The 17,817-nt window shown below is 30.0% G+C and overlaps 1 protein-coding gene across 5 annotated transcripts; it reads left to right on the top strand.

Annotated features, from left to right (window-relative positions):
- The first annotated feature begins 6,581 nt into the window (after positions 1-6,581).
- Positions 6,582-17,509, top strand: LOC143236799 (putative Ras-related protein Rab-33). 5 transcript variants are annotated; one of them, XM_076475363.1, is made up of 3 exons: positions 6,582-6,956; positions 7,266-7,514; positions 10,555-17,509. In XM_076475363.1, exons 1-3 carry the CDS (start codon positions 6,942-6,944, stop codon positions 11,062-11,064), a joined length of 774 nt encoding a protein of 257 aa, XP_076331478.1. In that variant the 5' UTR covers positions 6,582-6,941; the 3' UTR covers positions 11,065-17,509. The 5 variants fall into 5 exon arrangements, with proteins under 5 accessions (XP_076331478.1, XP_076331481.1, XP_076331480.1 ...); XM_076475366.1 differs by having other exon boundaries at positions 6,583-7,063; positions 7,271-7,514; XM_076475365.1 differs by having other exon boundaries at positions 6,583-7,063.
- Positions 17,510-17,817: the final 308 nt, after the last annotated feature.

Below are 17,817 nucleotides of genomic sequence, written 5' to 3'. Positions count from 1 at the left end.
TTATTGAGACAGGAACTTAAAACAACATCTTTTATGTTCATAAAAAACAAAAAAAAAATGAAACAGGTTTTTAATACACTTAAAGTGACTTACAATTAGTAACAAAAATAATTTTTCTGTTGTTGTTCAAAGTTAAAACATTTTGACAAAAATGCATATGAGTAGAAGCGTTAAACTAATAGGCATTTCTTCTCTTTCGTGAAGAAATTTTCAATTACCTCTGGAATAACTAATTTTGGTTAGTGCAACATAAGTGCTTTTATGGATGGTTCATACCAAGATAGACATTCCAGGAGTCTATTTTATGAATCAATAGGATTAGGTTGCTTTATTTGTTTTTTGTTTCTAAATGAAACTTTCCTTCCAAAATCAGTATGTCGCGTATTTTATCAGATATTTAAGAGAAACCGAAACCTGAAGACTGGAAAGCAACTTTTATACTTGATTTTTATTTTGTTTGGATTTCAAACATTCTTCTACAATTGCTCATTTAATTGGGTAATTTAGTAGCCATTGCTCAACTTGTTATGGTTTTCCACATACATCATGGGCATCCTACTCCCATCTCATTATTTTGAATTTCTTTCTCCTTGGTTGGGAATGATCTCTTAGACTGTTCTTCATCTACTATGCTTTGGTAGTACTTAATTGTTCATTAAAATACTTAAACCTTTCCGTCTCTATTTTTTAATTATACAATGTCTTGAGAAAAAATCCACATTTTAATTATAAAAAAAGCCCATAATGACTGGCCCGGTATGGCCAGGTGGTTAAGGAACTCGACTCGTAATTCCTGTCACATCAAACATGTTCGCTTTTTCAGTCGCGGAGGCGTTATTAAAAATTAAAAAACAAACAAACAAAACCGATTGACCATTTGGATTTATAAAAAAAATTAATTTCGAATAATAATACGAAATATTTAAATTTTCTAATTATTTGTAACTTTATGATTGTTTGTTTGTTTATTTTTGAATTTCGCACAAAGCTACTCGAGGGCTATCCGCGCTAACCGTCCCTAATTTAGCAGTGTAAGACTACAGGGAAGGCAGCTCGTCTCGTCATCACCACCCACCGCCAACTCTTGGGCTACTCTTTTACCAACGAATAGCGGGATTGACCGTCACATTGTAACGCCCCCACGGCTGAAAGGGCGAGCATGTTTGGCGCGATTTGGATGCGAACCCGCGAATCTCAGATTACGAGTCGCACGCCTTAACACGCTTGGCCATGCCGGGCCATAACTTTCTGATTAGATCATCGAAGAAATTTGAAAAGCCTATTCTTAGCTATTTCAGAGATATAAGAAATGAATAAGATGATGACTTTCGGATTCTTCTCAAACATCAAAGCATAGGACACAACTGGACACATACTCGGAAAATATAATAATACAATTAAAACACGCTTTCAAAACGAAGATTTTAATTTTTATTAAGCATATATTCACGTTGTTCATGTAAGAGAAATGTACTTTTCAGATTGTTTAAAATCTTTAGTCTATGTGATATATATATATTTCCTCCTTTTAATTATTAATTTTTATATTTCATATTTTCTTACTTAAGATTTATAGGTTCATCCGTGATGTCATAGTTAGAATGTTATTAATGTGTGAGGAGCCAACCTTGGACGAAAGTACTTACATTAAAATAAATTAAACCTTAAAGCATTTATCTATAATTATTCTAAAAGAAGCTTGCATATTTCATATCTACTATATTTATAAACTTTTCACTACATACGTAATATTATTTTATAGTTTCATCTTTTAAATAGAAGGAAAGAGTAATTATAGAATTTCTATATTTTCCGTATTATTAACAAATAACTGTACATATGAACCTTCTTGGACATGTGTGAAATTGGGAAGACACTTTATGTGATTTTTTTTACACCTGTATAGTTTGGAACTACGTTTGCCACAGATGTAAAAAAAAATCAAACGTAGTTCCAAACTATAGGACATAGTTAGACAATATAGGCTTTTTGCTTGTCGTGAAAAATTCGTTCTTTGCATTGAATCATATTAGAATAACCAGTTCAAATCTGGTGTTCATGATACTTCTAACCTATCTATCTATCTATATATATGTATATATCACCTACTTCAGGTGTTCTCCCCTATGAACATTTCTAAAGGGATTACTTTAGTAAACAAGTCGTTACTGGCAATCTTTAATTGCAGTAAGTTACACAGCTAAAAATTAACACTGTTAAGACAAAATGGACATTTTTTTTTGTGTATGAGAAGTTATAGTGGCACTATATTTTTTTTTATTGTTCTTCATCTTGTGATAGTAATTTTTTACTAATTTATAACATTTTTACTGATATCCTGCTTTTAGCAAGAATCCTTACGCTACGTTTGTTACTGAGTTTTCTTTTAGGACATCTGGCTATTTAATGTCTGATTGTTCAAATTAGATCCCAGTTGTTGTATGTCTAAGGCGGGATTTAAAGGAGTTTTTGCTAACGTTGAAGTTTAATGGCTACATGGAATCTGCACAGCATGACAGCTCTTGCTTTGGTTATAATGTTTACCCAATTGTTACCCCTTGGTAACACTATACGTCCTGATTTCCGAGGAGATGGTAAAGGAAATCGCAAGTACATTTTACCTTCCTCACTCACTTTTTGAAATTGAGATTGAGTCAACTTGCATGTCTTTGCTGTATTCAATGTTATTGTTATTGTAAATCAACAGATGGTTGTGCTCTTACTTTCAGGCGATTTCTGGTTATACAACTGTACCATAATCAACTGCAGTTGGCTGCTTCAATAGCTGTTGTCCATATGAGTTCTATTCTTGAGGTTGGGAAACTGATAAATGGATGAATTGTTCCAAATTTCAAGGACACCAACAATTTGAGGACTGGAAAATAAAGCCAATCAGGAGTTTCACTAGATATCGCTGTTGGTGATAGGTAGGAAAAACCTTTTCGTTAGGGGTAGTTTGTTTGTTTTGAATTTCGCGCAAAGCTACACAAGGGCTATCTGCGCTAGCCGTCCCTAACTTAGTAGTGTAAGACTAGAGGGAAGGCAGCTAGTCATCACCACCCCCGCCAACTCTTGTGCTACTCTTTTACCAACGAATAGTGGGATTGATCGTTACATTATAACACCCCCACGGCTGAAAGGGCGAGCATGTTTGGTACGAGCGGGATTCGAACCGCGACCCTTGGATTACAAGTCGAACGTCTTAACCTACCTGGCCATTCCAGACCGTTAGGGGTAGTACATCATGGAAGGAAATTGCCTCACAAAAGCACTTGTGAATACTTGGAAGATTGCAATGATAGTGATACTCCATACGCATTCATATAATTTCTTGAACAGCTCATAAGCATCTCCACTTCGAAGGTTTGACTCTCTGGAGATGGTCGTTATTATTATTTTTTTTTAATATGTCTCATGACGATTGTTAGATATCATAAATTATCCCGATTGAGTTTCCAATTTATTATGTTTCGTATTACAATTTTAAAGAGTCTGAACTGAGTGAAATCGTAATTTTGATTATTAAATTAGTTAAATGTTGGTAGGTATCAAATGTATAATATTTCCAAACAAGATTCATACAGACAATTTTTTTTTACTCAAATGTATTTTAATATAAAAACAACAATTCAATTTATCATAACAGTTACTACAAATAACGATTTATTTTTACGAAAGTACAGACAATATTTAGTCTTGTATCTGGTTTGGAACTGAAAGCTTTATCGACGATTCACGATGAGCAAATTAGTTTTACGTTCATATCTATACAGATCATTTAGCGGGTAGCGAGCTAGCTTTCTGTTCTCTTACGCGGTTTACAAGCAGACCTTTTACCGACTAAGATATCTAATGTCATCGAAGAAATACTAACGTCCGAAGTCAAGATAAACGGTTTATAATGTTCGAAATCTATAAGCGATTCTGATCAAATATCTGTAGTTTTCCAATTAATAAGTATTTATCACTATTATAGCTTTCAACGTTTATAGCATACTAACTGTAGCAAACCAACAACATAAAACTTTCTTTCTGTGTTGCTTTTGTTACTATAAGCTTGAGAGAAGAGTTCCTAGAAATTTTAGTTGGCAACAATACCGGCAGTTACTAGTATTTTATGTACACACACACATAGTAAGTTATTGATTCTTACACTCGAGAATCTTCTATAAATTTAGTGAATAGGCTAGAATTTTTCAATACGCATTTAACAGTATCATTTACATGTATTTCTAAATATATTTAACTTAAACAAACACTAATATTAAAATAAACATAATAATAAATCCGTTACACAATAAATCTTTTAGTATTTTGAAAAGTAATTCTCAAATTCTAAGTTTTCATGACCACAAATTATGATTGTTTGTTTAAATAGTTTTATAACATGCTATTTGAAATTGTGAATTATTGGATTTATTTCTCTATTATTTATAATTTTCTTGATTATATTGTCAATCGGACCAATGGACTTTATCAGAAAGACTGATGGCTATGCTGTCTGGACAACCACAGTGTTCCAGGTTTATATGTTCTTATTAAAAACGTTTATCGTTTAATATAGAGAATATTTTTTGTTGTTGGTATATACCAATAATCTTTACGTCCTTAATTCTATATTCCTTGCATCAATTTAAGTTATAATATTCACATTTCACTTGTTCTTCTTGTGATTATTTCATTTTAACTTGTGGAATTTTTTACATCTATTATACGCTTGGGAAATTCTCTCATTTTGTTTATAATGACTTACAACTGAAAAGCTGTTTCGAAGAAAGAGATATGAATAGTTTTAATTATGAAATTCACACTTGTTTACACTCATACTCTGGCAGTAGATCCACACTTGATCTTATCCTTATTCGAGCCATTAACTAAGGAAACGACTGTTGCAGTCGTATTAGATTAGATAAGCTAGAATAAAGTTTCTTGTATCTCCTTCATACTCCCCAGTGGCATAGCGCTATGTCTGCGGACTTGTACTCGTAGTGAGCAGAGCATAAAGAGCTCTTTGTTGTAACTTTATGGTTAATAACAAATAACAACATATTCATTAACTTCATTTAACCTTTTCTTTGTGACTCAAACATGATTTTAATGGTACATTTCAAATAACATACGTGTAGTTACTCTACTATAATACTTTTTATATCTCTGTCAAAGGATATTTAGTTTGTATATAGTATGCAAGCTTGCCCCTTGTTACTTACCTCTTTAAATAAAGTTTTTAAACCTACTTTACTTATTGAACATGCATTCTTGAAGTACAGAGTCGGTCAAGGGAACCACTAAGTTACTTTCACTATACTATACTGTAAAGTAAAACATAATATATAAAATTACAACGTTCTTTCAATTGACAATTCAGATGTTACCCCAGGAATATAATTCCCTTGTTTTGATGTGAGGGTAATTATAAGTTACGTAGGTTGTGTCTGTGCTCTTAGAAAAATTACACTGTTGTTATTAGTTTATAACACCATGTCTTCTCAGTTTGGAATAAGAGTGGAAGAACTAAATTATGAAACTTTTTTTATTTTCCAATAAAGGTGATACACTATGTACTGGACTTTTAACTTTGGTCTTAGTGGGTGTGAAGATTGTTTCGATGTGTTTAATTTGTGGTTAGTTTCTTTTTGTACCTCGTATTTATGGTAAATCTACTAAAATTATCTGTCTAATTTTGAGTTATTGGCTAGAGGGAAGGCAATCAATTAAGAGCACTCCAACATCATCCATGTTTACTAATTGATTGTCATTCTTATAACGAACTTACAGATTAATGTTCCAGGAATATTTTGTGAAATTGCATGGATTCAAACACCTGAAATCTAGAGATTTATCACAGGTTTAATCTGCGACTGTAAATTAATGAATTAAGAGTTTTGCTCTACAATGTGTTTTCTAGAACCTTCTGTTATTATGAAGTTCCTGGACGATTATTTGATGGGAAGTCAGTGGATTTGAGAATACTACAAGCGTTTTTGTGTATTTAAATTGGAGCGCTACTCTGTGGATAAATCCATAAGCTTTAAATACACCAGCAACTTAGACTAAGGGGAAATAAAAAGGTTTCAAAATGATAGAGACCCAGCATAGCCAGGTGGTTAAGGCATTTGACTCGTAGTCCAAGGGTCACGGGTTCAAATCCCCGTCTCACCAAACATGCTCGCCATTTCAGTTGTGGGGGCGTTATAATTTACGATCAATTCTAATATTCGTTGGTAAAAGAGTAACCAAAGAGTCAGCAGTGAGTGGTGATGACTAACTGTCTTCCCTCTAGTCTTACACTGCTAAATTAGGGACGACAAGCACAGATAGCCCTCGAGAAGCTTTGCGCGAAATTCAAAATAAAGAAACAAAGTGTCTGAATATACTTATTTGAAAAGTTACAAAATATTTTGGTTTTAATACAATATAATTTTTCTTTACTAGTTTTATTTTAATCATATAATTTATACAGATGTAAAAGAGATTCAACGAGTTGAAAAATTAAGTACTTTATCCTTATTGTTATTATCATTATTTGGATTTGATATTCTATACGCCACTGGTGCCGCTGTCGTGCAATTGCATTTTTGAGAAATATATGTATGAAATACAGTTTTTTTTATGACCTTGTGTTGGATATTTCGGAACTTCGAAGAAAAAATAATGCGAAAGAGATTAATATTTTCCAACATCTGATAAATTGTTTTTGTTATGACTGTTTATTTGTAAATCTCTGTTTGCCTAATGCTCTAGGATAGTTCAGAGAATAAATGTTAATTTTTTAAAATAAACACTGAATGAATGATTGTTTTTAATATAGTATAAATCAGAAATCGTATTTACTATTTACTCATTTTGTTTGACTTTAAACAGTAACTTAATGATTAAACTTAAAGTAGTTGAATAAACTTCGGATTACATGTTTTAGGGCTTAAGTTAACACTTAAAAAATGAAAATGGTATCTGTAAGTAATAATTTTTAAAAAAAATCATATACTGTATTGCTACTAGAACAACTGTTTACAATCAGAATTGCATTGTATTTTCTTTACGTAAGAGGACACTTTTTTTGGTGAATAAACATCCATATTTCTGTTCTCAATTTACGAGACATTTATTGAATTATTTAACAATTGAAGTAAATGTTAAGAAATTTAACGATGCTGAAAAATAAAACATATAGCAAAATTAGTTTATTTCCTTAGAAAAAGTAAAATTATGATATTCATTGTTACTTTTAGAATTTTTAATTTTGTTTACCTTTTTTATTGAAGTTTAGAATTCAGTTTTCAATCAGGAAGATGGATTATACTAGAGATAAAAAAACAGGTTCATCTCAAAGAGAAGTGAGCATTAAAAAGCACAAGAGAATTTTCAAAATTATTGTAATTGGTGATTCTAATGTTGGAAAAACATGCCTGACATTCAGATTCTGTGGTGGGTCATTCCCTGTGAAAACAGAGGCAACAATAGGAGTTGACTTCAGAGAGAAAACTATTGAGATTGAGGGGGAAGAACATAAAGTAAGTAACTTTTTTCCCATTCTTCTAAAACTTAGTACCTTAATGTGACATTTCATAAAGTAATATTCTTGTTAAGTATACATCATTTTGGTCACATGTAACTTCCATTATGTACAAATAAAGGAAATGCTATAACACATTTCTAATCTAATAATATTGCATCAAATTATATATTGTTAAGATGAGCACTCATTTATTTTATAGTACTCCTAGGTAATGTTTTAATTTGCACTTACCTTTAACACTGTTTACCACTTTGTAGCTTGTTATTCTAACTATGAAGTCAAAATCATGTTAATCATGTGTCACAATAACTGAACTGCTTTTAGACTTTGAACATTTTCCAGTTCCATCTTATGACTATCTAGTGACTCAGCATATAGCCCGATGGGGTTTTACATTAAAAAAACACACACGCATTATCTAGTAAATTTTCTGGTGTACTTGTGATTACATTCATAACAATCATATTCATTAAAAAAAAACTTGAAATATTGTACCCTGGATATTTTATCTATGCGTCTGGAAGGATTCAAAGTGTAAAGTAAAGTTTAAATGAAAACTGATAAATAAATACTGAATTTGAACTTGGAAGTGTTTGTTTTAAGCAGTATTTTGGAAACACTTCATCACTTATTATATGTGTTGCCTAGAAAGTTTTTTTTTCTTCTTGGAAACCTGTGATATACATAGTGTTATTGCTATTTGGGAAGATACAAACTTCACTATTTATTACTGGCAGACAACAATATTATTAAAGTATATACAAGTGTGTAATTCTGGAATTTGTTCTTGTTGTACAATATGTTTTTCTCATTTTTCAACTTATAATTTCATATTTTTGTTCACTGACAAGCGAAATGAACCACTCTCATAGAACAAATACAGGGTAGAAGTTAATTATTTTGAGGAAGCAGTGAGAATTTGCTATATGCCTAAAAAATTAGAAAGAAAATTATACTTTGGTTGTTTACAAATATAAAAAGAAAAGTTATAATTCCTGTTTCTAATGGATTTGATAACTCACATTACCAAATATTAGACTGTATTTTCAAGAAACTGTCTTGTACTTAACTATTTGTGAATCTACAATAATTTTTACATGTTTACAAATACAGATTAGGCCTATAGTACTTCTATTCCTTCTTCATTAAGAGTGTATAGAAAAAAACAACAAATCTATACTAAGTATTGCAGAAAAAACAATATTCTATTCTCTAAATTAGAGCAACTCAAATGTAGTGTTCTGCCCAGTCTCCTTGAATCCCAGTTATCTTAAAATTTCATCTGAGTTACATACAAAGAATAAAAATCATTCTTGAATGGTACAACTACATTTAAAAGATTTGTACAACTTTGTGTGATTCTGAACTATACACATTTATAGAGGCCTGCAAATTAATTGGTGTCTCTAGCACATGAAAGTTCTTTAATTAAACTAGAAAATGCTGTAACATTCACATATTAAACCCTTACCTTGAATTTTCTCTCCTTTCCTCTATTCATTATTTTGAACATTTCATCATACATTTTAATTTGTTTACAGTATGCAGTAAGAAGTATCAGTTGAATCAGTGAAATTGGCCATATTTGGAAATACTTTATTTTTATAATATATTCTGTCTTGTTATGTTATGCATGTGCTTGAAAGTCTTTTTCACTTCTTTAAAACAAAAGTATGCATCTAAAAAGTTGGATGTATTGCAAAGGAAAAAAACCCCATAGAAAGCAAAGTAATTGTCTGATTTCATTTATTATTTCTGCTTAATACATACTTTATTTTGATCAAGATATAGCAAACTACTGTTTTCATTCCAGTGTATTTTTGTTTTCATGGTAATATTTATGATCATGGAGATCAAGTTGTATAACAAAATGTTATATCTGACGTCTGATTATACTGGTATCATGACATTTTATTGCTATAGTAAATTACTGCAGACAAATAATTATGTTCTCAAAACAAAACATTTCGTAGCACAATGAATGACTTTATTCTCAAAATTAATAAACTGTTACACTAAACATGATTAAAATTTAACAATAAAGTCATGGAATAAGTTGCTGGAAAAACAGAATAATAAAGCAACTGAATGATTTGTTGGAAAAAAAAAGGATATCACTATACAGTAAATATGTATACTATTATTTATGTTTGCACAGGTACAAATTTTATGACAGTTTTCATGTTTATGGCTTTTTCACATAATAATGATTGATTTTATAATATTTGAATAATATAATTTTTATATATGCAGAAAACCTTAAAATGAAATAGTTGCTGCATCTCTTTGCTTGCAGTAAAATAAAATGACAGCTATAAAATATTGTAAAATCAGTTATACATTTGATCTATAAAATAAACTTTGTACCTTGATGTTTTATTCATTTTACTAATGCATCATAATGTGAGCCTCCCAGATGCCCCTGTAGAGTGGTACTGAGCTACAAATTTTTGCCCACTATTTGGAAAGCTGTATTAAAAACATTTCATGCTATTTCAAAAATGTTAAAACACATTTATGAAAAAAGAGTATATATTTGTATGTGTTGTATTTAAGGTACATTAAAATGCTACTTTACCATATAACTAGTATAAAAATAGTAGTTTTATGTAGCAAAATGCTACAAGATAGATGGTAACTTCAAACCTTGAACTAATACATAAGTTTGGTTCACACCTCATCCATCAGGTTCTCTCTGTACTTTAGCTTCATCACAATTTACACTCCATAATAGTGCTCTTATCTTGCTCCCAATGAAAATAGGGCTATCTGTTTACTTTTAGTTTTGGAATAAACTTGTCATGTGGCTATTAAAATTTTAAGTATGGTATTGTTTGATGTTTGTAGTCTGTTTTTTAAATGGTAAACAGAGGACAAATAAAACAAGTAGCATATATTTAGTTATTTATTAGTCAATATCTAATTAATTACATTTTCCAAGTTTCAAATTAAACATTAAACGATATTTTTCAGATATTATTTTGTAAGTTAAATAGCACAAGTGTACTGTTTAATGAATGTAATTTTTACTACAGCTACAAATTTGGGACACTGCAGGCCAGGAAAGATTTAGAAAGAGTATGGTTCAGCATTATTATCGCAATGTTCATGCTGTTGTATTTGTCTATGATGTTACTAAGATAGAATCATTTGAAAGCTTATCACACTGGATAGAAGAATGTGATCAGTTTCAATTAACTACAACCATTCCACGTGTCATTGTTGGTAATAAGTGTGACTGCACAGATTGCATTGCTGTAAATACAAATGAGGCTCAGAAATTTGCTGACCTCCATAACATGCCTCTTTTTGAGACTTCAGCAAAAGATGACAGTGAAGCAAATCATGTGGAAGCGATCTTTATGACAATAGCTCATAAACTGAAAAATTCCAAACCAATGATGTCCCCACTATTACACAAACAGGGTACAGTTGATGGTACTGTTTCAAAGTCTAGTGGTACTATTACTCTTGGAAAATCCCATGCTAGAGAGACAAAAAAAAGTAACTCGGTGGATAAGGATGAGTTATGGTGTGCTTGTTGAATTAGTAGATTATTTCATTGGTTAGTATACTATTGATCTGTTACTACAAACATTTATTGGAAACATTGAGGCCTCCTGACTTTATGATGTCTGCTATTGAAATTGTATCTTGATTTATATATATTAATCAGAGATGCACTTTTTTCTTCATTGAGATCACTTGGAAAAACTTTCAAAAGAAAGTATAAAAAATTATGACTTTTTACTCTTGTACAACTTTCTTGATGCTATAATTCCTTACAGGTGGCACAAGGTTGATATCAAAATATTAAACTGAAACATGAAAACCATTATATGCATGCTAAAGAGTATAATTTGGCTTTCTAGGTTTTTTTTTGCAGTCATTTTATTAGTGAAGAGTTATTGCTGACTGAAAACCATTAAATTATGTGATGGAATACTTTTTGGAGGAAAGTAATCATGAATATATTTTATTATAGTGAAGTGAAATTTTTGAAGTGCTGGTAACTAAACTGTTAATGATATTTTTATGTGTTAAATGTTTATCACTGTTTTCTGTTTGAAGTTGCATACTACCTTTAATTTCAACAGAGAAATTAAAAACAAATCCTGGTCATTCCAGTTTTTTGAACTTGTACAAAATTCAAAAGTCTTTCATGTAATTTCAATGAATTAGAAACTATAGAAGCAAAGTTTCTTGTAGTATATGAAGCTTGAGTTTCATAATCAAGACTGACAAAACTTCTTAAATAAAATGTTTAACAAGCAAGAGCCATAGCATTGTAATCTGCCAAGGATTTCTAATACAGAACCTGAGAATACGTTGACTTCCAAACAAATGAAACAAGAATTTGTTTTTGAGAAGGAGTTGACAAGATATAAGATAAGTTTTATGTAAACTGGCACATCAGAGTAGTTGAAAAGGAAAAAAAACTACTAAATCTTTTAAAACCTTGCATTACCAGGATGTCTAATAGATGTGTTTATGTAATTAACATGAGTACATTTTCTGTAAACTTACTTACTTATCCATGGAACTGTTATTTATGTTTGATAAAATGTAGTTCTTATAAAGAATTTGTAAAAACATTTTTAATAGGAAAATGATGTATATATCAATATTAGTAATGAAATGATATGATAAAGTACACTTTTCTTTGACCTTGCAACTGAATCACTTACTTTAGTGGGTTTAGAAACTGCTATATTACAGTAAGTGTTAAAAACATAACACTAGGTACTGTAGTTAGGAAAACTTTAATATAAGACACAAGTTTTGCTAACATTATATCTGGTGTTATTTTCTTTCTTAAACTTTATCTTGCATCTTTTGTATATTGTTAATATATAATTTGTATATATAATAAAAAGCAGTTTACTAGCAGAGTTGACTAGTCTTCCACACACAACTAGTATTAGTGATAAAAATCAGGGTTACTAACATGGAACAGTAGAAATGTTAGAAACAATAAAATGATATTGAAATTATATTATTTTAAAAGAAATGAAAAAGGCTTAGTCTCAAACTTTAGAAGACAATATAAAAAAATTATGGCGAGATGTTGCATACAAAATGAATTGGATAACTTGCATTCTATGTCAAAAGCAAGTACTACTACACATTTGATCATCTCTGCTACTGGCCATTTAATGTTAATCACGCACACATATATATAAAAACAGTATGAGACTGACTCTGGAAGATACTAGTTTTCTTAATCAGTGAGTTAATGTTGGTATGTAGACAATAATAAAACAAGTGACTTTGATGGACTTAACTGTTCTAGATATTAGTGGACTAACAGTAGTAAAATGAATAATATGTTGAAGCTATTGAGTTATGTGTGTTCTTGACTTAGGCTGATGTAGGATAGTATCTGACATGAAATTTTGTTGTTGTTGCCTTGTTAGTATTGTTTAGCTAGAAGTAAACCTAGAGAAAAATCTAAAGAAGGCATTTTGTATGTTAGTTGTGTGAAGATGAAGGTAGTTCAGTGTTGAATATAGAATTCCCCTGGCATCCTTAAATACATCTTAACTATTATATTCTTTAATGATAAAATAATATCAGTTTTAACATTTTTAAATTGTGATTCTTCTTAAATTTTGTTTTTTAATGCTAAAGAAGGTTCTGTTATAAAAAGTTTAGTGTACTCTATAACTTGCATGTAGACTTGATTTTTGGTTTGTGTATATAATTTAATATTTCCAATTTTAAGACACAACTTGATTTATTTTAAGTTAATGAAAACATAAATATGCATTTGCTTTTTTTTTATGTTTTAGAGTAGTGTTATAGGAATGGTTTATATCAGCTTTCCAAGACAGATTATTGCAGTATAGTAGTTTGTCAGGTTTGGTAGCTTTATAAATACTTTAGGACAAAGAAATATTTAAATAGCTTATGTGAAATCTTAAAAGATATTTTTACTAAAGAAAAGGTTATTCGCTTTGATTTTCCTTTATGTTTTCACTGAGAAGAGTCTTCAAGCTTTGCTTCTGTGTTAAGATAGTAAAATAAAGTATAGCTATGCAAAAGGTTCCAAAATTTTAGTTTTGAGTATTAACCTAAGATAGCTTTATTCCTTCCACAATTGTATTTTATAGAATAAATGGTTTTTATTTGATAAGATTGTGTATGTTAAAGCATACTAAAGAAAGTAGACTTAATGTAATTTTTTAACTTATTCCACATTGTTAAAAAGATAATAATGAAATAATCAGACAGTTTATTTTTACAGAAAATTATTACATGTGCAGTGTATGCTGTTTGAATGTGTCTTGAGAGCTAAAAGTTTTAAAGAAAAATATTCTTTAATACACTTCTGTTAAGCCACTGTATAAACCCAAAAATATCAGTTTGTTTTTACATATACATTCAACATATCTCATTTCATTTTAAATTTAAAGAAATATGATAATGCAGGTACTTCAATTAGAATTTACAATGCATGCTGTTAAAACATCAGTTTAACAAAAAATGATACCCTATAACTCAATCGTTTTTGAAATGTGGACCTTTTGTTAAGGGACAAACTAGTAATGACTGAAAAACAAAATGTGAGATAAAGTGAAGATTGATTAGCATCATCAGGTCACCATAGAAATCTGGAAATGTTTTGAGTATATTTCAATGTATTGTTATTAATATTTCTCATTTTCACTGCAATACTATCAGATAAAGAATGTTAGATATTAAGAAATTAGAGATGTTTTAAAAACATAAAAGTGGTCAATAGAAGTGTTCATTGTATAGTGAACGCTGTTAGGCACTTCCTCTGTTTATACTTATATTTGTCATGATATAGAACTTGAAATTCTGAAATCTGCCCTATTCATTTCTCGCCTTTCAGAATCTCAAATGGTAATTGACTTTTCCAGTCTTTTCATATTTCTAAACAACCTCAAATTAAATAATGAACATTATCTTCAGGTTAACAGTGTGGCAATGGGTACCAGAATGGGTCCTAACTGTGCTAATATATTTATTGGTCATAAAACCTTGCCACTCGCTAGTACAGCAGTAGGTCTACAGATTTACAGTGCTAAAATCAGGGATTTGATAGCTCAATGTGGCTTTGCTATAAGAAAACACACAGATAAAACCTTATACATGGAGGAAATGTTACACAGATGATATATTTCTTCATTTAGACAACAGTTCTGAATCACTTAGACTTCAATACTTTCCAATACTTTTCACAAAACAATGAACTAGTCCACTACCCAAATTAACTTTATTGATGTCAGTGTCTTTATAAGAGACACAATATGACCCACTGATTTGCATAGAAAGACTACTAACAGTCCACAATATCTTCAGTATAAATGCTGTCACCTCACTTGCATTAAATGGAATATTACCTACAGTCCAGCTTTCCAAATAAAGAAATTCTGTTTAGATGGAACAAATTACTGAAAACACATCAAGGATCTAAAACAAGGGATATAGAGATACCAAAATTGACAAATAGGTTGAAAAACTAACAATGTTCAACAAAATACCATCTTTAACAGTGTAGTAGTAAGGTTAAAAACAAAACAGTTCATGTTATTACCTGTCACTTTAAGCCCTGAAATGTTTCCTTTATTCTGAAAGAAGTATTTTTCTTGCAAATGCATGAGCTTATTTATTAGACAAATATTTCCTCAGTTTTTCATTAGAAATTATTTGCGTAACACAATACTATTGACCTTATACAGTGTAGAAAATGCAACTGCTAGTATGTAGGACAGACCCAAATGGCACATAGAGAGCCTTGCAACAACAATAAATCTTCTATTAATGACAAAAAAGACCTCCCTGTTGCCAAACACTTTAAAGAAACCAGTAGTTTTATTAATAATGTAACTCTCTTCAGAGTTGAAACTGGTTTCAAAACTACAGATGAAAAAGAGATAAGAAAAGCCTATTTGAGCTTACAACTATAAATACTATTCATGTCTTTGAATAAATCTTCATTCTGGTATTAGTAATTTACAATCATTAGTTGGTTCTCTGTCAGAAAAATAAGTTGCTGTTTTTTTGTGTGTTGTGTGAATTATCTGTTTTTTACCCCTAATCTTTATGATATTTGTTTATGATAATTTTATTGTTATTTTTTATTTATATAATTTATTCCTTTTCTAACTAACTTTCATATCTCACTCTCATTTTACTTTATCAGCAGTTAGTGTAGTTTCTACTTACCATTTTTCTTTTTCTTAAAGAATATTTCTTTAACTTCTTGATACCTAACATTTTCATTTCAGGTAGTATTGCATAAGAAATTGGCTATGTTTGTAGCAGTACTTTGTAAATTACTTAAAACACTTCTGAATTTCCATGGGGGGCCTGCGTGATGCCACTCAAACTTTATTTTGCAGTTTGCTTTATGTAATCGTTTCTAGTTTGTTCCTGAAAAAGAAATGTGCATGTTTTGAAAATGCTCAGGATATAGGATTTAAAATTAGGTGTGGTACTTATATGTATTTCTTGTCTAGTTTTCCATGAAATTTTGTCTGTAAAATAGTAATACTCTCCTAGATTGAAACATGTAATACTTGTATATGTGTATGATTCTTTTGTATATTTCTTATTAGCATTTGCTTATTTGTTGATGAATAATTGAATATTTCTGGTTCTATAGAAAGACTATTAGGACAATTATGTTAAAAATATACTTTAAAAAGTTGTTTCTTGTAAGTCTATTAATGTTTTTTTAAAACTTAATATAGGTATTTATATTTATTGCATTTTAAATTTTGATAATTGATAAAAGATCATTAGGTCTTAGAAATTAGTTCTTAATTTGGACAGTTAGAGTGCATAGTATAATATTTGTTCTTTGTCTCAGAAAAAAGGTAACAGTATTTAGAGTGTGACATACAGAAATCCAAAAATACACAAGGTATGTATGCCCACATTATCACAGGTTCTCAACAACTCCAGGACAAGTTTACATCATTGGTTAGTTGTTGATGTTTTGTTCCACTCTGATGTTGGCAAGTTGTACTTGTATTATCATGAAAGGGTACTTTATAATTAACTGTGAAATATTCATTCCTTTTGTTTAAATAATGTGATTTAGTAAAGTACAGATTCATATTAAATGTGGAGTAATAAAAGACCTAATATGCAGCTTTCCTACATGTATAGTGTGCTAATTGTTAAATATAATTTTTTTTTTTTTAGATAGGAGTAGCATTTATAGGTGCCTTCTTTACAGGTTTGTTTATGTGTATGTGTAATTAGGTAACTTTCACGTTTTATAGAAGTTAGTTAGCTCTCTGTACAGATTTTTAATGTGGCTATTGTGGCATAGCCTTGTTTCTAAAATAGTATTCATTTGTATTCCATACATTGTGTATTTCTGACACACAATTGTCAGGTAAATTAAGTATACATGTAATGTTTGTTTTATCAAGTTAACTCTGTTTATGGATATATATATGGATTATGGTTGTTGGTATCCTTTGGCATTATTGTGTATAGTAGCAACTATAGTATGGTGTTGTAAGCTAATACATTTTTTTATTACCCCAAATTTGAAAGTCTTGAGATTATAATAATAAATACAACAATAAATGTTGAACAGAATGTTAAGTTGATTGGATAATTTTCCTTTGAGAGAAAACTCAGATTGGAATTTGAAATTTCTGCTGCTCTTTCTAATAAGAATATTTGAGTGAAATGTAAGAAGAGAATGTAAAATAGTGTATCATGATTATATTGGGGAAATTCTCTCTTTCTCTTTTCAGCTTTTGTACAAACACATTTTGTCATTCTGATATTTCTATTATATGAGACTCCTGTCTGATGATGACAAAACTTTCTAGTGTCAATGTGAATCTCATTTATTGGGCTTAATAGTTAAGATTGTCATACCAACTGTATAACAGAACTATTCTTCATGTGTTTTATTTGTACTTTGATATGTTATTAGATTGGCTGATTATTTTAGAAGTTGTAAAAGAAATAATAAAGAATTTTTTTTTATTTGCAGTCAAGGTCTAGTGAGGTACAATTCTCATGCACTGATTATACTGAAGTTTATACAAGTCGTAGTTTTGTTTATAAACACTAAAGACACTGTTCATTAATCTCATATTAGTCATGCAAAAGTTTGTACGAGTCATATTTCACTTTATAACAGTAAATACAATATTGTAATTTTTTTTTTTCACTCACTGCAAGGGTTTCTTTATATAAAATTTTAACCTTGCTCACAATAGATTTTGATAAAAACAATTTTTTGACAAGTATCAGACAGGTAAGTTTACCGTTACAGTAGGTTTGATAAAGAAATAAAA

Source organism: Tachypleus tridentatus, chromosome 13 (assembly GCF_004210375.1).
Source record: "Tachypleus tridentatus isolate NWPU-2018 chromosome 13, ASM421037v1, whole genome shotgun sequence".
Lineage (NCBI taxonomy): Eukaryota > Metazoa > Arthropoda > Merostomata > Xiphosura > Limulidae > Tachypleus > Tachypleus tridentatus.
The sequence above is the reverse complement of the archived record's forward strand: the minus strand, read 5'-3'. Positions and strand labels throughout refer to the sequence as shown.